Below are 23,492 nucleotides of genomic sequence, written 5' to 3'. Positions count from 1 at the left end.
AAATACAAACAAAATAAACCTCCAATTCTAGTTTTTGTTTTTGATATTTTAAAAGAAATTCTATTTTCAAAAATTTTAAAGAAAGTTCTAATTATGAGTTAATTTATATCAAACTATAATTTTGAAAATATATATGTATTAATATAGTTTTTAAGTAATAATTAAATTATTTTTATTAGTTAACTCATTTCTTAGTTATTTTCTAAAGATTTTCATACTCTATTTTATATAAAAAAATAATGTTTATAAAATAATAATTAAATTTGTAATTTACGAAATGAACTAAGAAATGTTTTCTTTGAAAAAGAGATATCCTAATAATCTCATTGGTAAACTTAAGAAATGGCAGAAAGTAATGTGCTTTGTAACATAAAATTAGATGGTAAAATAGCCAATTTAGAAAAACAGCAAATCTACACCAAACGTAATCAAATACTTCAAACTCCAACTCCAATCTTAAGAATGGCTAACCCAAACTAAGGCAGGTAAAAACAGATAAAAAGTATTAAATAAGCAATATATGACAGCACTAGCAAAGAATATGAAAAGTAACTTGTCGAAAAATCTGGATATTTTTGTCATGATTCTTTCCAAACAGTTCATAACAATCTTCAAACCAAACATACAGAGAATAATACCAACTAAAGGAACCTAAAAATGAATATAGTTTAAGTTTTTTGCATTTAAATAGAAATAATAACATACATCATTATCATAAGGTCTTGTTATACAAAAGATAAAAAGAAGCTTGCTAAAGAAAATAAGAGCTCTTAGAGGTCTTTCTAAATCATAGTCGTAATGCATAAATATAGTTGTTAATTCATAGAATTCCTATTACAAAAAATAATTAATTTTTTATAAGTTAATTCAAATTTAATTACCAGAAGAGTTCTAAAATACCCAACTCCGTTAGGGAATTTAAGATTAGCTTTGTTTGATCTCTCTTTTTCTGCTAAAATACCTAAAGTAGGTTAATTCTGTAATAATTCTTTATTATCTGAAATTCCACTATTAGCAGTTGCTGGACGAGTATTAGTAGTTTGATTTAACATTGTTGTACCATTTGCATGAGGGTTAAAAATAGTAGATTATGTCCTATCGTTTTTATTTTAATCTCCTTACCTACTTCCATTTCGAGGATTTTTATTGAGATGTCCAAAATCATCTTAATCTTCATCATCATCTTCATTATTTTCACCTCCTCCTATCATAGGAATGGTAGAATTTTTTTTCTTATTAATTCTTAATTTATTTTTGCTATTTGGTGAAGTATTATCAAAAGTAACAGTTCCTTATTTTGATTTTTTTCTTTGGAAAGCTTTTGGAATATTTTCATTGGGATTATTGTCATCACCTTCTACCATATCAATAGTTTCCACAACCATACCATCTGCACCAATTTTCTTCTTTTTGTTTTCTGATTCTTCACCTTTTGGAATAATCAAATCAAGAACTTCTTTGTCTGTTTTCTTACGGATATCACCTCTTAATTTCATTAAAGTACCATGACGGAGTATAACTTTTCTTAAAAACTTCATTCCTTTCTTTTGAGGGTTATTAGGATTATTGGAGTTTTCTGGATTTCCATTTGACATTTCTGACTTTTATGTATCTCCTGCATTTCTAGGCTAAACTTAGTCTTCATCATCGTCGTCGTCATCATCATCATCTTCGTTAGGGTTTTGCTTATTAGGGCTTTAATCATCATCACTACCATCATTATCATCATCTTCATCATCTTAAGGGTTTTTTGGAGTATTTGGATTGAATGGTTTTTTCTTATTTTTTCCTTGTTTATTTGGGCTATTGAAATCATCATCATGATTTTCATCATCTAATAAACCACCGCTCTTTACAAATAAATTTGGCGGCTTCTAAAAATCTTAATCTTCTGGGTTTTATCCGTTTGGATTTTATGAAATAGTATTTGGGTTTAAAGTACCATTTCTTCCTCTTCGATTTGCAACTTCATTACCACTTGCTCCAATCTAAGGTAAAGGTGCAATTTTAGTGTATGGAAGAATTTCTCTTGGATCTTTAAATGGTAATCTTGGACCTTTGGGTTTAAATTTAGAATCTAAGTAATAACCTAATAAGAAAACAATTGCACAATATGCGCTTTTTCCAATAAAAATCCAAAATATTAGCAAATTTAACAGCGATATACTCTATCTAAACCATACTTAGCAATCTTATGGGTTAGGTCCAGTACATACTTCACAGTTTTAGCAGCATGGCTGGCAGGTTTAAGTATCATAATCTGTATAGTATGTATTAGGACATCTTTACAGGCACTGCATGTCAAGTAAATACCATCCAGTCTATTTAATTAGATATGATTTTTTATAAATTGTAAAAAGTTAATTAATTTTAATATTCATTTAAATAAAATTACAAATCAAAGTTTTCTTTCCTCAAAGAATTATTATAAATTATATTTAATAGATTTTAAAATAAGTTTACTTAACACTTAGTGCATTTGGTTGGGTCACTTACTAAGCAAGTAGCGCATTCTTTAGGACATTCTATACAAGTTTAAGAAAAATCATTTGGAACATAGTGCACTGGGCAGGTAGTTAGACATGTGTTTTTAAGGAGATATGTTCCTTTATAGCAACTCAAGCAATTATTATAATTAACATCTGTACAAGTTTTACAGGTTTTATCACATAAACTACAAATATTTAAAGTGGTATCTCCATAGTAGTGATCTGGACATTACAAAAGACATTCTTAATTATACAAATATCTTCCTGGATTGCAAGAAATACATTAAGTTGGTAAAGGGCTGTTGTTGCAACGAGCGCATGTTGAATCACAAGTAACGCATTAATTTGGATTATTTATACGGAAATATCCAATAGGACAGTTTGCCAAGCACTAACCATTCCACAAAAACCTATTATCTGGGCAGTTTGAACACTATTAATCTGATGGTCCTAAGCATGTATTACAAATAGGATTACAAAGTTTACAAATTTACTGGGGAGTCTTTTATGAATATTAGCCGTTAGGGCAAACAGTGTCACAAGTATGAGTGTTTGTATTCAAGAACCTACTGTTAGTACATGTTTCACACTAGTTTGGCTAACCTCCATAACATGTATTACAAGTTGGATCACAATTTTTGCATGTATTTGTAGGTATATCATTATATTGACCATCAGGACAATTTGATATGCATTAATTGTTAAGCATATATCTTGTACCTCCACAGCTAGCACAATTATTATCTAAAGGTCCATTGCATGTTTTACAAGTTAAATTACATTCTTCACATACAAGAGCTTGTGTGTTTGCATATGTTCCATCAGGGCAATTTTTTATACATTAATTATTATAAAAATAGAAACCTGTTTATTTTGATGGTAATTAATATTTAATTTAAATAAAAATTGAGAAAAAGTGATTAAACTAGACAAAATTTACCAGGCAAACAAGCTGCACATTAATTACTAAGAGGTCCTGAACATGTCCTGCATCCACCAAAGCAACTTAAACAAGAATTTGATACACCATCATTATAATAAGAATCTGGACAATTAATATAACAAGAGCCTTCTTTTGTTGTTATCAGCAATAAATATCTTCCTGTATCACATTTTGTGCAATTTTAATTGCTTGAGTTAGTACATTAAAGACATGTGCTATGACAAGGTTTACAGACTAAATTAGTAGTGTCTGGAAAGAATCTAAATTAACAATATTTTTTTTATTTTGAATACAAAAAATATTAACATACCTATCTGGACATTTAGCATCACAACTGCTTTAGACAGTAAGATAAAAGTTAGCATTACATGTTAAACATGAGTTTTATGTTCCTGGAGGATTACAAGTAGCGCAATTACTAAAGCAAGGCTTACATTAATTATATGTAGTATCAGTCCAAAAACCGCTAGCACAACTTAATCCGCAAGTACCTGAAATTAATGTTGTGTTTAGGATAGTTAAAAAATAACCCTAAGAGCATCCAGTGCAATCAGAAAGAGATCCTGATAAGCAATTAGTACAGTTATTAGGACATACTTTGCATACTCTATCAGTAGTATCACCATATTTGCCAGCCGAGCAATTCGGTGAACACTTGGAATTATCTAAAAAATTTGGAGCACTGCATTGAATACAGTTTGTAGCCTAAATATTACAAGCGTAGCAATTAGGGTCACATGGTTTACAAGATTTTGTTAAACTGTATGCATATTTTCCAACCTTTTTTTTAAAAAAAATATATTGTTAAAAAATACTAAATAAATAAAAATTATATATTACTGAGCATTATGAGACGCATGTGTTAACATCTAAATAATTAGTACAAGTAAGGCAGTTAGTACTAGAACTTCCATTACAGGTTAGACAAACTACATTACAAGGCATGCAAGTTCTATTAGAAACTTCTGGATATGTACCTGAAGGACAGTTTGGACCCTATACACATCTGTTACTAGTTTTATCTAAATAGAGAGGTGATGAACACTTTGTACAATTATCAGCTTGAGGACCCGAACATCTAAGACAAGTTTAATCACATTATTGGCATACATTGTTGGTATCAGCATAATAATAATCTCCACAATCTGAAACACAAGTTCCTAAGAGTAAAAAGTTACCTGTGTTACAAGTATCACAGTTATTGGATGCGTTTCCTATTGAACATGAAGCACAGTTTGAATAACAGTCTTAACAAATAGGTATAGCTAATGTTGCAATTGGGAATGTTTTTGCTGGGCAAGGAGAATAGCACTTACCTTTGTATAGTAAAAAATTTTGGAAGCAGTTAATACAGCCAGTTGCATCACATTATTAACAGTTTTGTGGACACTTTATTTAAATTATTAATTTTTTATTAGATCATTTAAAATAATAAATAAATGATTACCGAATCTAAATATATTTATATTTCTCTAATTCCAAATCCAAAAGTGTAAACATCTGTATTTTAGTAATTAGTATTAATCGTAACAGTTAGCTACGCATTAGAATGTGTATATGCAGGTTTATTTAAAGTATAAACATAGTCATTCTTGTTTGTATTTCCACATATTTATGTACCACCAGATGATGGTGCAGTAAGTGTTTCTACAACTGTCCCATCTATACTTATTGTAACATTTGCATTACTATCCCAATCAATCATCAGAGCCTTAAGCATAATTTTTACGTTATAATGTTTAGGAAGATTTGCAAAAACAATTTCCATGTATGTACCTTTGTTAACGATGGCAAAACCTCCGAATATTCTATTGGTTCCACAATCAGAAAAAACTCCTACTTATCCCATATTATATATTTTCCAACCCATATTAAAGATAGTTATAGCAGAAAAGTTGTTTGAAAACAAACCATAAGCTAGTTAATATTAAATATCTAATTTATTAAGATAACTCATTAAAAAACTTTGATTATTTTAAAAGAAATTTACTTTTAACATTAGGATCTGGTGTAATGCAAATCCCTTAAAATTAAAATTAAGGAGGAGTGCATTATGGTTGACAGAATCCATTGATGTCAGGAGCTTATCCTGTAGGACAACTAGCTACACATTGTTAATTGGATGCATATTGATTAGTTGGACAATAGCATCTATCACTTCCATCTGTCACTCCATTAGGACATGTCAAGCAGTTGGTATATTAACTTCCATAGCAAGTTGAGCAGCTTTAGTCACAAGTATCAAGGGAGATTTAGATCTATCTAAATAAAATATATTTATCTGGATTACCATTAACATCTTAAAGTTCTACTTTAAGAGTAAGAGTAGAGGCTGTGTGTGGCATAGACCAATAACCTTTTATATTTTTATTGAAATTGTGATAATTTATTTTTCTTATTGATTAGCATCAAAAATCAATAAATTGTTATTTTAATATCATACCATAAAAAATTAATTTCAATTTATTAACAATTTACCTCTATAAAACCTATCATCTGGAGAAGAACCGCAAAAATCACGGCCAGAATCCGCACTATAATTTTATTCAGTGATCAACTTACCATCAAAGTATAGATTAAATAGATCTTAATACCAATTATCAACAAGAACAAAATCAATTCTAACAGATGCTAAAAAATGTTGAGGAAGATTAGTATACGTTTTTGTTACAGGGCTCGAGCTTCTAATTGGTCCTAAAAACTTATGATTTACTTCAGATACAGAAGTTTTACTACAGGATTAAGTTGATGAACTTGAGTAACCAGTTGTATCAAAACTTGAGTCTTAAATTAAACTTTATTCAACCACTACCTCAACTAATTAAATAATTAAAAATGTTTGATCATTTAAAATGATGATAAAATTGAAAAAAAGAAAACCTGTTAATACTTCAACAAAGCATTACACTAAAAAGTATAAAATAGTAATTAAAATTTATTTCTTAAGTTTTCGCATGGATAAATGGTATTAGAACAAGTTCTATCCAACAGTAGGTATAATTATTATTTAGTATTGTGTATTACTTTATATATAAAGTGTATAGTGCTTGTTTTTATATTTTTTATTATTTAATTGATATGATTAGTTGTAGAGGAAAGAAAGTATACTTGTATTTTTTATATATATTCAGAAAAATAATTACTCTATTAAATTTTATGGTATTTGCCAATACTAATTTTTAGGTATTACATTTAATATCTTGTTGTATCTGCGTCTTATTTGAGTACTCTACCAAAATTTAAAAATTAAAATGTAATGCGGTGTATTTAAATAATAATTGAATAGAGTTTCTATTATTTATAACCACAATCTTTACTTTAATATTTATTTACTCACTAATTAGAATACTTATAATTTAACCACAATTATATTTATATATAAATTATGTGTATTACTCTCTAATAATCTTCTTTTTAGATTTTAAACCATTAGTTTTTGCTATTTGATAAATTAATTAGTATGAATTATTTAATAGTATTTAAGAATTATAACTATAGCTTACAATTATCATTTATCATTTACTATATTTTCTTTATAAGAAATATTTTTAAATTGAAAAATAAGATTTTTAAATAAAAGAAAAGTTATAATCAGAAATTTTACTGATTGTATTTTTTATTCCTAAAAAAGATCAATTATTTTTTAAGATATATTATTCTTCAATTATTGACTTTTTAGGTATCTTTACTGATTTATTAGAACTCCTAGTTTAGATTACAGAAAAAAGAAACAATCTTTTTTAAAAATATAATCATTAATATGACATCAATAAAATTATATCTTCTTTATTTTAGTTTGAGAATTTATATAAAAATTATCAAATAAAATAAATTTAATCTTTTTAAATACATTTTAATTTTTTTATTATTATCATTTTATAAAAAATTAAGAGGTAAAATATTCAATTTAATTATAATTTCGAAAATTAATAAAAAATTCTATATCATTTTTTGCTATCAATAAATTTCATAGTATAATTTATATTAAAATAATATCAATTTTAATAAATTATTAATATAATTAAAATATAATAGCAGAAATTCTCTAGGTTTTATTAAAATAATAATTAGGAGTACATTCATTTTTCAAAAAAAATTTAAATTTAATAACTTCATAATCAATTGGTAGCTTATTTTGATATAAAGATATTTGCTAGAAATAATACAAAAAAGATATTTTTACTTATCTTGATAGCTATTTTATTTAATTTATTTTAATAGATTTTAATCAAATTTATTTTGCTAGAAAAAATTAAACTAAATTATCATCCAAACTAATTTTTGCAGATTAGATTGATGGATAGATATTGACAATCTTTTTCTAAAATGCCTTAAACAAAAATAGATAAATCAAAAATTGAGTTATTAATATTTCTATTCTTAATTTAATGCACATTATTTCAAAGGTATTTTTAAATATAATTAATTCTATAAATTATAATAGTTTCAAAAGAAATAAAGATAGATAGATATCCATAATATAAATTAACATTTGGTTTCTAATTAATTTAAATTTTTTATTAAAATGAAGACTTTTAATTACACAGTCAATTTTTTCTTATTTTATAGCCCTATTGATTTTGCATGATTATTTTTAAAAGAGAAAAAAGACAAAAAAAAATAATTAAGTTAAATTAAAAATAAAAAATAATTTATTTTGATTGAAGGAATTTATAATGAGAACATTTTTATTAAGTTTTAAAGAAGAGTTCAATAATACTGAATAAAGCTAATTTATTTTCCAAAAAATATGATAATGAATTAAAAGTTAATAAATTATTAGAATAGTATATTTGGAGTTTTTGCGTTATTGATTTTATTAAATAAATAAATAATCAGTATATCTATATATATATAGTAGAAGTAAATTAATATTAATTGATAGCCTATATTAATTGTTAGATAAAATGTTGGAAGGAAAAGAATAAATGAGAGATGTAATAAATAATTATTCTCTGAAGCTTTAAGATAAGAGGATGAACAATCTATTTAATAAATACTAGATTGATTTGCAAGCAGGGTTTACCGTTCTTTTTTCAAAGCTCATCCTTTTTTATAGTATATTTTGTCTTGTTGTCAATCTTATATTATAGTATAAAAATGTGATTAATTGGGTTATCTATTCTCTGAGCTTAATTTTTAGCATAATTAATATAATTATAAGTAACTGAATTAAATATATTTTATTGAAATAATTTAAAAATAATTTATTTATAGATAAAAAGTTTCCAAAAACATCTTATTGGATGACGAATATATATATATTTACTATTTTCGGTCTTGTACTATCAAATATTTTAATAAAAATGGAATGTTCTTTCAACCAAACTTTGCTTGATGTTAGAAGATATGGTAAAATTTCTTTTTATCTCGATTTATTACAAATATCCAATCAAAAAACAATATTTTTTAATTGATTAAAAATTATTTTGTATTTAATAAATAAGCTTCATTGATGATATTGATTTTAAATTATATTTCTAATTGGCTTGTTAAATTTGTTTTGATTGTTGGGGCAATGATAGTACTATAAGTCCTTGGTTACAGTTATTTCTTAGAATAAGAAAATATTAATGCTCTCTTTTTTGAAGCAACTCTTCTTTTGATACTTTATATGAAAGATAAAAATGAAAAGTAATAATTTATTTAGTTTCATTTTAAATATTAGCAACTGTCTTTGCAATAGAATTTCATAGATAAGTTAATACCTTATTCAATGATAATTCTTTCCAAAGATGATCTACAGTAGTCATTATAATCTTATTTAACAAAGAATTCACTGAACATCTTAAATAAATAAACACTAAATGGGATCAATACAGATAATTAAAGCTAAAATGGCAGTAAATAATACTTTCAGTAAAATAATAATTAAAAAAAGAACAGTGTCCTTGAAAATAACAATTCTGTTATGTCATGGGATGAAATTAAAATAGAATACGCCAATTAAAAATGTACTGAGCTGTTTAAAACATCTGATTTGTCTGAAATTAAATTTAAGCTCCAAACAATCAATACATATGAGAAAATTGCTGAAAGATCTATGAATTTCTAAGAGAAGCAAACAAATTAATATCTCCTAGAAGATATCCTTTAAGAACTAGTTTCTGGATAATGCCAACTGAAAAGTGATTTATTTAAATAAAATTAGGAAGCACAAAACAATTACTAAAACTAAGAATTTGAGATTTTTGATGTTATGGAATCAAAAAAGCATTTTATAATTGATGCCCAACTTTTTAGAGCTAAATATGCTATTTGTATCTGGAGCAAAAAACCCTGCATTCTACTTTTGTTCTTGAATGAGTCTCTCCAAAAAAAGAATAATCACTTGTAGCAGCTAAATCAATACAAAGATAGGCTACTAGCAACAGTCTCACATGATTTGAAGACACCTCTGAACTGCATAATCTCAGTTACTGATTATCTCAAGACAAACTTATAATAAGAAATGCAAACATATAGTGAATAATCTTCTCAATATTAAAATCAATCTGATGCTAATGGGTCAACTAAATATTTAAACTAATCCGATATTAATGGATCTTACATTAGATATCCAAATTAACTTTCGCTATTTTCTTAAAAGAACTAAAAGAACTAAAATCTATTAGATTCTAAATTAGAAGTTACAAATTCAAATTGCATTTATAATTCTGAGAGCAACTAAATATAGAATTAAAAAATGAGTAGCAACAAATAAAACCATTAATAATAGAAAAAACAATCACTTGAGTATTTATAATTAATCTATAATAACTCTATGATGTTATTGAATATGATTAATGATATTTTAGATTATTCTAAATTTAACAATAAAATTAAAATCAAACCAAATGTATCATAATTTCTATTATCAGAAGTCATTCAGGAGGTTTATGATATTTTCTCATTTTAGGTTTAATCAAAATAAGTAAAGCTGGTTCTAGATTCAAACATGAATATAACACTTAACACTGACAGAAATAGAGTAAAGTAAATAATAATGAATTTAGTGAGCAACTCTTTAAAATTTACAATTTAAGGATACATTAAAGTATCTGCAGTAGAAAATTTAGAATAAAATCTTGTTGGAATATCTGTTGAGGATACTGGAATAGGAATGTCAGACAAAATTAAGTAACAACTTTTTAAAGATTACCAGACATTTAATCAAGAAAATTTAAATCAAAACGGTAGATAATTTATTATAAAAATTGATTGATTGATTTATTGATTAACTTATTTATTTACATATTTATAATGGAATTTCTTTAAATTAGGGATAGGACTGGGATTAACGATTTGTAAAAAATTTGTTGAAATGCTTGGAAAAGGTACGGGATTTTCGGTAGATTCAGCAGAAGGTTAAGGATCAAAGTTTTATTTTGAAATATTAAAAAGTTACACTCATGATAGTGAGAAAAATGAATTCGATATATATCATTATATAAAAGATGAGTTTGGTATGGACTCACCATTAAAATAGATAGAAAAACCTCGAATATTGAATCTAAACTCTACTACAGTATATTCTTAAAAGAATAATTATTTTTTAGATAGTAACAGCTAAGATTAAATTAAAAATAATTAAAATTAATTTAATATTAACAACATTTTATCACAACAATAGAATATTGAATTGTCTAAAATTATTGATTAACAACCTAATTCTCCAAGCTCCTAAGAATGGAATTTTAGCTAATCTTATAAAAAGGGATCGATTTTAGCAAATAATATTAGAAAATTATCTTCTAACTATGAATAAGAAGACGATATTCCTACTGAACTTGCTTAAATAGATTGTTCATCATTAAGTTAGGCTATTATGTAGAGAAATATTATATAGCATAAAAATACTTTTTAGTAAATTTTCAAAAACTCTCAGCAAATTAGGGATACTAAGAAGTAAAGAAAAAAGAAAATAAATATAATGATTGTAGATGATTCTTAATATAATTTAATTACTCTAAAATTGCATTTAAATCCTATTAGTTGTGTGAGTATAGATGAGTTTTTATTTGCAGAAGAAGCTCTCAAACAATTTTTGTATAAAGACTATGACATTGTCTTTTCTGATGTGCAGATGCCTATTATGGATGGGATCTAGTTTGCTCATAAAATTAGAGAAAAAGGATAAAGTATTCACTAGCCTTTAATCATAATGGTTTCAGCAGATACCTAAGAAAAATATGATAATGAATTGCTAGGACTTTCTATTTCTGCTTTTATCAGTAAGCCAATAGTAGATAAATCTAAATTTCAAAATATGATCTACTCTTTAATTGACTAATTATGAAAATAAAAACTAAACAAAGCTATTTTCAAGGCATTTAATATGAATTATTTTTATTATAATTTCTAATTTTCGAATAAAAAATAATAAGCAAATAAAATTATATTAAATTTTTTAATTTAAAAATTAATTTATATTTATTTGTATTTAATTAATTAAAATAAATAAAAATCTTTTAAAATAAAATAAATTAACCCATTTTAAAAAATACTGGTAAGTATTTTTAATTAATTAAATTTATTAAAGCAATTTTGTATTTTTTAAATATTTACGACTAAATATTTTTTATTTAAATTTATAAATAAAATTAATTTAAATAATTCTTTGAAAGTTGTAAATGAAAATAAATTTGTTAGGATGGTCATAAAGTTATTTTATTTTTACAATCTAAAAAATAAATTAAAATTATCTTTTAATTTATTGTTTATTTTATTTTTAATAAAACAAAGAAATTAATAAAGAATTAAATATAGATACTTTATTTGACTAATGAAAAAACCTTCAAGTATGAATAATTAAATAGGGCCAAATTATAATTGTTTAAACAGAATAAACAAATAATTTTAGTTAAATCAAATATTTATATTAAAAGGATTTTTATTTTCGATTTAGAAAGTCAAAAAATTAAGTAAAACTTTACCTTAATTAAACACACTAATTGAATTAACGTTAAAATTAATTTATTCCTATTAGTTTTTGATTAAAACAAATCTAATTTGATAAGTAGAAAAAAAAATCTGAAAAATAATTCATATCAACTAAATTTCTTTAAATTGTAAAATTAATTAAATACTGAAAGAAGAGAATAAACTCTGTATATTAAAACTTTAAAATATGGATTCTAACAAGAACTAGGAAAGCTAATTAAGTAGTTTTTATCTTACTATTAAAGAAAAAATTATAGCAGATCTCTTTTAAAATAGCTAAAATATATTCTAATAAAAAATTTTAAACTATTTCTGTATAGTTTAAATTTTAGTTGGGATTTCATTCTTGATCTCAAACGCCCTAATCTTGAAAAACGTTCAATAATTTTTGGTCATGTCTATTTTAATGCTGTGTACCATTTTTATCTGTGTTATTAGTAAGTTAACTAACATTTATTAAATGTTAAATGCTTTTTCATTAAAAACGATTCTACTTTACTTTTAACTCATATATTTTTTGACTTCACTATTCAATCATTTTAAAATTAATCTTATTTTAAGAAAAGAAATATTTCAAATAGGCCTACTAAGGCATGTGCTTTATCCTTTTGATTTAAATGGCTTTAATTATGTACAATTTATATGTTAAGAAAGAAGATGAAGTTTAATAAAATGTTTTTATTTGGCGCTTGTACAGTAATTATTTTTTAATTTTAAAAAAATTTAGCTTTATTTTTACCTTTTCCTTTATCAAAAGCTTGCTGTCTTTGCATTATAACAAGATTTTATTAGTCTTGGGTAAGCAAAGCAATGATAATTGGCTTCTGTACAATAATTTTTTAGATACACTATCATGATATATATTATCTGCCTTATATTTTTATCATAGCTTTTTTGGAATTTTAAATAATATTTATATAATATTATGATGAAAAATAAAGGAAAAATTAATTTGTGATGAACTACAATCAATTAAATAAGTTTAGTATTCAACAGCAAATAATAGATTTACTAATTCCTTCTTCAATGATAATATTCACTCCACCATATTCTTTCGAAAAAGTGAATTAAAATTATCAGAGCTCCAATAACAAAACTTGCTAATATCCAACCAGTAAAACAGTAGTAAGTGAATAAAAAAACTAACCACAATAAAAAATAATCTACAAATGGGATGATGTAATTATAAATCACTTCAATAATAAAACAAAAGAGCTTTTTGAAATAAATGATGAGTTTTAATTAAAATAGAAACTAAATTAAATGGTGTCTAATGATTGTTAAGGATAAAACATAATTTAAATGAATTCTACTCTTTAACCTTAAGTATAAATTGCAGAAAATTAAATTACTATTTTGTAAGATATCCTGTAAGAAAATTTTTAAGCTGGATAGTAAATTTATGATAAAAATAATGAAAATTCATTAGATTTCTCTAAAGCTTCAAATGTTGAATTAAAAATTCTTAGCATAAAAGAATCTAGAAAATGCTTTAGTCTTAAAGATTAATTTTATATAGCTAAGTATGCTAGTTGTATATGGTAAGGAAAGTTCGCAATTCTAGTCCTATTGAGTAATGATTCAATTGAAAGGAGAAACTAGTAACTAGAGAGACTAAATGAATACAAAGATAAATTGTTAGCAACAGTTTCTCATGATTTAAAAACTCCTCTAAATAGTATTATTTCTATTACTGATTATTTGTAAAATGATTTAACTTAATCTACCTGCTCAACAATATCAGAAGAATAGAATTCACCAAAGAATTTTGCTCAAAATTAATTTAATTTTAGTTCTGTTTAGGACTCTTCATTAGGTAACTAATTTAATCATTTTAAAAGTTAATCACAAACAAACTAGCTTTATCCTTTAAAAAAAAAAAATCTGAAATAATTTAAAAATGAAGACCAATAGTATTCAAATAAAATAAATGTTAGCCATTCAAAGCTATTAAAAATCATATACACAAATTCTATGATGCTTCTTTAAATGATAAATGACATTCTTGATTATAGTCAGTTAAATAAGTCAGCAAATAGCATAAAATTAAATATTTAAAAGTTTAATTTAATAGAGCTTGTTTTAGAAGTTTTTGATATTTTCCAAATTTAAGCTCAAGCAAAGAATATTTAATTAATCTGTACTAATTCATAAAATGAAAACTAAGTCATAATATAGACAGATAGAAATAGGCTTAAATAGATTTTAATGAATTTCATCTCTAATTCATTAAAATTTACATTAGAAGGTTTCATTAAGATAAATATAGAACAATTTGAAGAATCTTAAAATAAAATTGGAATATCTGTAGAAGATTCAGGAGTAGGCATGAATACTACAATTTAAAAAAATCTCTTTAAGGAATTTGGAACTTTTAATTAGTACAATTTAAATTCAAATGGTATATGAAATTAAATATTTATTTATTTATTTAATAGTAGTATAAATATAATTTTTATATATATATAAATAAATAAATAGGGATAGGTCTTGGCTTAATTATTTGCAAAAAATTTATAGAAATAATGAGTAACTACAGTTAAATATAAGTGAAGTCAGAAGAAGGAAAGGGCACAACATTTTATTTTGAGTTAAACAAATATATTAAGTAATAAGTTGTGAAAAACAATTAAATAATAGAAAATTAAGATCCTTCAAATACTTTGTGTGAATCAAATAAAAATGTATTTCATAATCAAACAAGCTATAGCACTCCTGAATCAAACTATTTAAAAAGTGAAAGCAATTATGTTTTTATAGATTCTTAAGAGAATTTAAATAAGCTTTTTAAATTATCAAAACATACCTCAGACTAGAACAATTAAGAAGGTATATAAATATTTTTGGAAAACCACAATCAATATTTAGATGAACAATCTGCATTAGAGTATAATTAATTAAGGAGAGTTATTTAAGGAAATACCAAAAAAGCAAGTCTTTTTTTCTAAGAAAATAATGAAAAAATTTAAATATAAAATTTGAATATAAAAAAAATGATAAAAATGATTTTAATTGATGATTCTCAGTTTAACATACTTTCTCTGAAAGTTAATCTCAGAGAATTTTCAAATGAAATAGAAATTGATGAATTTGTTGACCCTACTAAAGCATTAAATGCTATAAAAAACGATTCATATGATGCAATATTAACTGACATATAAATGCCCATTATCAGCGGTATTTAACTGGTGTAATTAGTAAGAAATATGGAAAAAAGTATAAGTTAGCCTGAAATAATTCTGATATCTGCAGGAAGTGAATCTTATTACATAAAAGAAATGGAAAACCTAAATATACTTTCTTATATTCAAAAACCAATAACAGATAAAATAAATTTTAAAAACTAAATTAATCAACTCATTTAAAAAATAAAATCTAAAAATAAATAAGCTTGATCATTTAAAAATCTAAGGTTTTATTTTAAATTTTAATTAATTATATTTATATCATTTTAAAAAACCAAATTATAGTAAAATTATATTTTTATCAAATTCAATGTAAATATTTTGTATAAAATGGAAATGAAAAATTTATGATTAAAACTAAAATCAAAATATATTTTTGTAAGCAACCAACTTTAGTTTAAATAGCATAATACAGATAAATCCACCTTATTCAAATTGAGTTTTTATATGAAAAATGTAATTTTATAAAGAAGAATAAGCGTTATTAACCATTTATTAAAATTTTTATTTTAATTAAGTAACAAATATTATTTAAAGACAATTAGGGAAGATAATGAAGAATTATCTAGCAAAGGTTTACACAAATATATGATTAATATGATATAATTATATAAAGTTAAGATTGAAAAATACTAAAATATTATTATTTTTAAAAGGCACATAACGCTCTTTTAAATTTTATTGAAATAATGAATTTAAATAACTTGAATTATTCTAATTAAACCTCTCATCAGATAATCTAACTCATTTACTTTTTTAATTTTTTAAAATATCTTCTAAATTATTAGAATCTTCACTTGATGCATTTTGTTAGTTTTGCAAGTTTTGATCAGCTTAAATCATTTATATTAAATATTCAGGTTTTTTAAAATTTTACTTTATTTCTTCTATATCTTATTACTAAGATAAAATTTGTTAATTATATTTGTTTTATTTTTCTTTAAAGCCTATAAAATATTCATTATATCGATTCCCTATTAAATATTTTGGTAGAATAATTGTTCCAATAGTAAGGCAGATAATATGTCTAGGATATTTAAAATACCAAGGTAAATTAGTTTAGAACCCATTACCAACATAATACAAAAGTCCCATTGATAAAAAAGATGCAAATTTAGCTATATGTTATGCATTTTTTAAATTATTTAGTTATTCACTTGTGGCTTGATCATCTTCAATTGATATGAGGTTGTATTTAGGATTAAAACTCCATAAATCTAGATAATTTTAGAAATCTAATTATGCGCCATCATCTTAGTATGAATAATACTATACTCTAGCAAATTTAGAGAGATTATACCTGTTATATAATTCTAAGCTCATGTTTTACTTTTGAATATTTTTCTAACAAAAGTCAATTGTTTCTTACACTTTCAACTATAATTTTATATTCTATTTTACAATAGTCTAATTTGATAAATATGACTTTTTTAACTAAATCTTTATCTATATTTATATTAATTATTCTATCTATTTTAGTTTTGAGTTAAATAAAAAAATTTAATAAAGGATCTTATTATAAATGAATAGAAATATATTCAAATTTTTTAGTAGCATTTCTAAAATAAATTTATCAAACAAATATTTAATATTTTTAATTTTCAAAAAAAATTATGACAAAAATCCTATTTATAAAATTAAAGATGGATGAGTAGAAAAATAAGTAAAAAAATAATAATAAATACTTGCTAATTTAATAAGATTAAAAACTTATTATTTAATTTTTTATAATTATGAATTATTTTGAAAGCAATAAACCTCTAATTTCAAATAAAAAACGCTTTTCTGACATTATTTTAAAAAAAATAATAAATTGTTTTAATCAAAGGTTATTTCAAATTTATTAAATATTTAAAACCTTTGATTTTTAATTTTTTCTTTTTTTAAATAAAAATTATTATAATAATAAACCATTCATATAAAAATGATAAAAAAAGGCATTCTCAATAGCTTATTTGTTACTTTTTTAATAAAATAGACAGAAATAGAAGGTCTATTAATAAATCTGATTGATTAGCCTCAACGCTAAAGACAGAATTCGAAAATTAAAATTAATTCTGTTCATGCAAAAGCTTAATTAAGATAGCTATTATATTTTATCTATTATGTATCTTCTTCATGAATTTTATAAATACATTTGCATGAAATATATAAATAATTTATTTTAGCAAACTTTGAATAAAAAGGGTTTTCTTTTAAAAAAACATATAATTAACTTTATAATGTATTCGTTTGTTTATAAACATAAATTTAATAATAATTTAGCTAAATATAATTGTAAATATTTGTAAAAAACAACAACATAAATACTATTTGGTTTTATAAAAACGAGATTTATTATAAAATTAACAAAATAAGTATGAATGAATTGCATTTTAAACTTCAATTAGCTAATTTGCATAAAAAATTTACTAGTAAAAGCAGAAGAATAATTTTAAATACGAGAATGAAAACAATTGCTTATCTATTTAGCATGTTGATGAAAAAAAAAAATCAAGCAAGGTAAATTTTAAATTACGAGTTTGGACTTACTTCATCCGCTGTCTTAAAAAAAGTAATAGTATCAATCAAAAAAAGAAACCCTTATTTATTAAGTTAGAATTGGAAATAAAAAATATTGATAATAGCAAAGTACATATGAGTTAAAGTAAAATGTAGAGATGATTGATTAGAAATTAAATGGGATGGATCAGACATTCAACCAAAAATTAATTTAATTGGAATTTTTATGAGTGATAAAAAAGGAAAAGGATCACATAAAAAATATTGATAAACAAATTAAATTAATTAAAAACAATATACAAAGAAAAAAATAAGAAACAAACAAACCTAAAAGCTTAAAGTCTAACTTATACATTGATTTATTCAATTAATTTATCATATATCCAAAACGGAAGCAAGTAAAAAATTAATAGTAATAACTACAAGCACCTAGGAATAAGGGCAGGTTTAAAATAAAATTAGAGTTAATAGTAAACTTGAATCATAACCAAATGTATTCATCACTTTAGCAACAGCCAAATAATTATGGAGGCTATAGCGATTACTAAAATAGGCCGATTTCAGATATAAATTGGTAATTAACAAATTATTTTTTACAGTAGAAATTGTTTATTTTTCAAGCATACCAAATAAGAAAAGATTAACTTTTGGAGCTAAAAAATTTATTTTTGCTTATTTACTTTAAATGAAAATGGATTTAATCTAATTTTTTATATGGAATACTAAATTTTTAATCCTTATTTCCTTTGAAAATGTTTAGGAGTAAAGACAACTAATAAGCAGCAAAACCTAATTATGCAGCAAGTCGCAGTTCAAAAGATGACTAGTCTTCCACAAGCACTAGAAATTAGTCTAGAAAAACTGTTGATGATTATACCTTCTTAGACCAAAAAGATAAAAAGGCATTTTTGGGTCAAGGTTCCTATGGCACAGTGAGATTGGCTATTGATAAATCAGACGGACAAAAATACGCAATAAAAATGGTAGATAATTGTTATATTAATTCTCAAATTTAGGTTTATTTGGACAGAAGTATTATTGAGTTAATATGTATTTACAATTTAGAGTCTTAGAAAATATAAATGCATTATAAATACAAATGAATTTGAGCATATTTTTGAATGGAACTGAGATAATAAATGAAAAAATAATTAAATTACATTATGTTAAAATAGCTTTTTTAATTTCAAATTCAGTAATAAAATACAATTGTCTTATGAATTTAATTTATAAATTAGATGCATAAATCTACTATTTTCCAATATTGTACGATTGATAACTTGAAGAGGGAAATTAAAATTCAAAAGAGGATGAATCACCCAAATATTTGTAAGCTTTATCATTATTTTGAGGATAAGCAATATGTTTATCTTGTACTCGAATACGCTGAGTAAGGCAGCTTATTCCATAACCTTCGTAAAGTAAAAAAATTCTCTGAAGAACTTGCATTCAGATTCTTTTACCAAACTTGCTTGGGAATAGATCACCTTCATAAAAATAGTATTATCCATCGTGACTTAAAGGTACTTGTTTATCTAAAAATTTTTCTATTTTAATGAAATGAAATCTTAAAAGTTGAGTTATTGAGTGAAAAATAAGTGCTAGAACAGTCTAACATTATAAAAATTTGATTTTATGGATAATATTTAATTCCATCAGACTTACTTAAATGATTTTTAATGCATTTAAATTTATGAAAAATTTATGGGAAGAAGTATCATAAAAGCTATTATACTAAAAATCAAAGCATGAACATTATTAGCAAAGTTAATCAAATCTATTTTCAGAAGTATTAGTGTAAATTAGAAAAATAATTAGCAAGCATGACATTAATTTTAGAAATAAAATCAAAATTTAAAAAAAATAAAAACCTACTTCAATATTTGATTGAAATGACGGTTGGATACTTTATTACTGTTGAGAAAAAATTGGTTAATTAAAATAGTAATAATTAATAATCAATTCATCTCTCTATTATAATTATAGATTTAATTTATATATTAGTTTTAGATTATTACTTTTCAATTTAAATCAATTAATCAATCCTTCCTCCCACCGTCTTTCTGTCTATCTAACTTAATAGCAAAACGCTTGCTGAGTTAATAAATAAATATAGATTCAATAATAGAAAATTTAAAGTAACAAACAATATTATTAATCCCACCAAAAAGCACTATTTTCGTTAGAAAAACAAAGGGAAATCTAATTTATCAACAATTATTAAAAATTTTTTTTCAATTTTCAACAGAATTTCATCTCAATTACTCACTTTCAATTTAAAAATATGATTAAAACTTTTTTTAATGAAATGATTTATTATTATTGTTTGTTTATTCAAAATTAATTTTATTTCTAAATTATTTAGCCTGAGAACTTACTTATTGATGGAAAAGGAGACATAAAGTTATGTGACTTTGGATGGAGTGCTGAATAAAGAAATAGTATAGTAAGAAAAACATTTTGCGGAACAGTTGATTATATGCCACCCGAAATGATCGAAAATCAACCTCATGATCACAGAGTCGACATATGGTGCTTAGGAATTTTATTATATGAACTTATCCATGGATATGCTCCTTTCTTGGGTCACGATGATTAAACAAAATTAAAAAATATCCGCAACCGCTAGGAAATAGTCTTTGAACCATTTGTCCCAAAAGATTTGGAAGAATTAATTCGTGGTATTTTATAACATAATCCTCTTCACAGATTATCAATGGATGATATATTTAGACACAGATGGATGGTTAAGTTTTACAAAAGAACTGGTATCAATATTGATGAAGTAATGAAGTAGTAAAACTAAAATACTCTTGGCTCCAGATCCATACACACTAAACATATTGTTGCTGATTAACCATCAATCAACTCAGTTAACGATAGCATTGCTTCTTCAAATGATAGATCATTCTAAAAAATGTAGACTTTCCCTAAAAATTAATATTAATCTAATATGTACTATTCTTAAAATTCAAATTAAAATATCTATCCTCGTTACATGGACAGTAACTCTATGTACTATGCTCCATAATAACCTATATAAAACCCAAACAATACAGCTGAAAAATAAAATAAAGAAGAGTCTTTCTTAGACAGATTCTTGATTGCTTTTGGTTGTATGACAAGAGATAAAAATAAAAACTGATTAATATAAAGCAAGTTTTATTTACAAAATGGATTGTTTAATACACACAAAATAAATTCTATTAAAATGAACAAATAAATAATTACTGTAATAATAATAATTTATATTAATAATAGCAATAGTGAAAATACAATAAATTAAATACCAAATATATAAATAATATAAGCAAATAAATTAAATTAAATAATATAAAAGAAGATGGCAGAATAAAATATTGATCTATTAACACACACACACACACACAAATAATAAAGCATTAATAAACTAATAATATCTATATACTTTTACTACAATATGTCTTGAATAATAACAAAAAAAAATGATTAGAATTAGTAATAAAAGATGATGTAATATCTTAATTACATTTTAATCATTTATTAATCAGAGTCTATATTTATTTCAATTAACTATTTTGATTAAGTAGGAATTAATTATTTATCTCAATTATTTAATTGTGCATACTACACTCAATATTTACAATCAAAGTTTATTAAAATATATCAATTAAATAATTGAAATTGTTCATTATATTTAAATAAAATTCATCATATTTTAGTGCATTTTTCTTCTAGTTGTACACTGCAAAGTAAATATTAAAATAAATGTTGTTATTTTTTAAAATATAAAGAAATTCAATTTAACTTTTTTCAAAAAATAATTTTTTTTTTTAAATTTTGAATTTATTTTTAAATTCTGATTAATTAATCAAACAAACAAACATAAATAATAACCAATTTATTTAGGGATATTGTTTACAAAAAGAATTTGAGTTTTTGATGATTCATACAAATATTCTTGTTTTGATATCTGGATTTATTTTTTAATATCTTATTTATAAAATACAAGTTTTTGCTAAATAATTAAGCTATTTGAGCTTGAAGTATGTAAAAAAAATTATTTAGATACATTTTTTTTAAATTATTAAAAAACTAGGTAATCAATCCTACTTCTAAAATTAGAATTTTATTTTATTCAAAATTATTTTTCATGCAAATTTAAATAATATATTTAATTAAGTGTTTTATCTAGATAAAAAATAATTTTGTTAATTAACTTAGCTTTATTAAAAGAATCTATAAAAATTTTACAAATAATATTTAGATAAATTAAGGAATTAATATTAAATTAAAAATTTCATTAAAATAAAAAATATTTTAACCTATTCCTTCTAAATGAAATAATTTTAAAAACTTGAATAAAGGTTTAACAATTTAATCATTTTAATTAATAAATGGTAATAAAAATACTTTATTACAGTTTTTGATTTAAAAGTTTACATTTAAAAAATAGATTGATTAGAAGAATCACTAATTTTAGATTTTAATTTATTAAATACTATCTTTTAAAACATGGACTTGGATCAATTTTAAGAAAACTTACTGACATAGATAAAGAAATTCACGGAACAAATCAAATAAAATGTTTCGAAAGACTAAATATCATTAGACAGATTTAAAAATCATTTTTTATTTATATCCAATCAAATAAATAACTAATTAGACAAACTAAAAAGTATAATATTTTTTGATTCTTCTAATGTGGCAGAAGAGTAATACAAAAAAGAAAAGTAAAAAAACTCGCAAGATATAAAATCGCTTGTTTAAAAATTAAGTAAGTAAGTGAGAGCTAGTTTAGAGTAAAGAGGAGATTTCTTTTTTGAGAATGTTGAATTAGAGAATTTTGAAGCTCCTGCATTAGTTTTTAAAAAGTTTACTAATTGTTGTGGTTATTTTTAAATGAAAGATGAGTAGAGAAATGGAAGAGGAATTGAGTTTTTTGACTCAGGTAAATAAAAATTTTTTTATTTTATTGCATATTAATTATTAACTTAGGTGCTTTTTATGAAGGGTATTTTAAAAATGACAAGGCTTGTGGAAAGGGATACTATATATCTTCTACTGGATTAATTCACTAAGGGTATAATAAAGATGATGCCTATCAAGGATATGGAGAGTGGCCCTTATAAGAATCATATATAGGTGAACATGATGATAATCAAGCCAATGGTTATGGAAAAAAATTCTACAAAAATGGTGAAATATATCATGGATTTTGGAAAGATAATAAAAGATTTGGATATGGTGAATTATATAGCAAAGGTTCATTAATTAGCAGAGGTATATATCACAATGATAAAATAATAAAGTAGATTTGATAAATTTATAAAATAGATTTGTAATATTTATATAGTAGTTTGATAAACTATTGGAAAATTTATTAGAAATATTATTATATCTAGCAAAATTTAGTCTTATAAAGTTATTAATTAATAGCTTAATCATTAATTTTCTATTACATAATCCATT

At 23.4% G+C, this 23,492-nt stretch overlaps 6 protein-coding genes across 6 annotated transcripts; 4 read left to right on the top strand and 2 right to left on the bottom strand. All coding sequences in view use genetic code 6, as the record gives it.

Annotated features, from left to right (window-relative positions):
• Positions 1-77: 77 nt before the first annotated feature.
• TTHERM_00070910 (hypothetical protein) lies at positions 78-6,534 on the bottom strand. Its single transcript, XM_001007829.2, has 12 exons — positions 6,313-6,534; positions 5,911-6,249; positions 5,423-5,788; positions 4,880-5,367; positions 4,273-4,821; positions 3,743-4,212; positions 3,430-3,692; positions 2,464-3,353; positions 882-2,321; positions 706-831; positions 275-651; positions 78-219 (listed from the first exon to the last, which is right to left on the bottom strand). Exons 1-12 carry the CDS (start codon positions 6,386-6,388, stop codon positions 213-215), a joined length of 5,391 nt encoding a protein of 1,796 aa, XP_001007829.2. The 5' UTR covers positions 6,389-6,534; the 3' UTR covers positions 78-212.
• A 1,805-nt stretch (positions 6,535-8,339) lies between these two features.
• Positions 8,340-11,710, top strand: TTHERM_00070920 (ATPase, histidine kinase-, DNA gyrase B; the record flags this gene model as incomplete). Its single annotated transcript, XM_001007830.2, has 4 exons — positions 8,340-8,595; positions 8,650-8,784; positions 8,880-10,607; positions 10,695-11,710. The coding sequence occupies 4 exons, from the start codon at positions 8,340-8,342 to the stop codon at positions 11,708-11,710; spliced, it is 3,135 nt and encodes a 1,044-aa protein (XP_001007830.2).
• Positions 11,711-12,541: 831 nt separating this feature from the next.
• On the top strand, positions 12,542-15,749 carry TTHERM_00070930 (ATPase, histidine kinase-, DNA gyrase B; the record flags this gene model as incomplete). Its single annotated transcript, XM_001007831.2, has 4 exons — positions 12,542-12,791; positions 12,916-13,050; positions 13,112-14,755; positions 14,836-15,749. The coding sequence occupies 4 exons, from the start codon at positions 12,542-12,544 to the stop codon at positions 15,747-15,749; spliced, it is 2,943 nt and encodes a 980-aa protein (XP_001007831.2).
• A 534-nt stretch (positions 15,750-16,283) lies between these two features.
• Positions 16,284-16,970, bottom strand: TTHERM_00070940 (hypothetical protein; the record flags this gene model as incomplete). Its single annotated transcript, XM_001007832.2, has 1 exon — positions 16,284-16,970. Exon 1 carries the CDS (start codon positions 16,860-16,862, stop codon positions 16,284-16,286), a length of 579 nt encoding a protein of 192 aa, XP_001007832.2. The 5' UTR covers positions 16,863-16,970.
• A 1,562-nt stretch (positions 16,971-18,532) lies between these two features.
• Positions 18,533-21,186, top strand: TTHERM_00070950 (Serine/Threonine kinase domain protein; the record flags this gene model as incomplete). Its single annotated transcript, XM_001007833.3, has 4 exons — positions 18,533-18,615; positions 18,802-19,024; positions 19,280-19,564; positions 20,407-21,186. 4 exons carry the CDS (start codon positions 18,533-18,535, stop codon positions 21,184-21,186), a joined length of 1,371 nt encoding a protein of 456 aa, XP_001007833.2.
• Positions 21,187-22,535: 1,349 nt separating this feature from the next.
• On the top strand, positions 22,536-23,341 carry TTHERM_00070960 (MORN motif protein; the record flags this gene model as incomplete). Its single annotated transcript, XM_001007834.1, has 2 exons — positions 22,536-22,971; positions 23,019-23,341. The coding sequence occupies 2 exons, from the start codon at positions 22,536-22,538 to the stop codon at positions 23,339-23,341; spliced, it is 759 nt and encodes a 252-aa protein (XP_001007834.1).
• Between the last annotated feature and the right edge of the window lie 151 nt (positions 23,342-23,492).

The sequence above is a fragment of the Tetrahymena thermophila genome, assembly GCF_000189635.1.
Source record: "Tetrahymena thermophila SB210 genomic scaffold scf_8254811, whole genome shotgun sequence".
Taxonomy (NCBI): Eukaryota; Ciliophora; class Oligohymenophorea; order Hymenostomatida; family Tetrahymenidae; genus Tetrahymena; species Tetrahymena thermophila.
The sequence above is the reverse complement of the archived record's forward strand: the minus strand, read 5'-3'. Positions and strand labels throughout refer to the sequence as shown.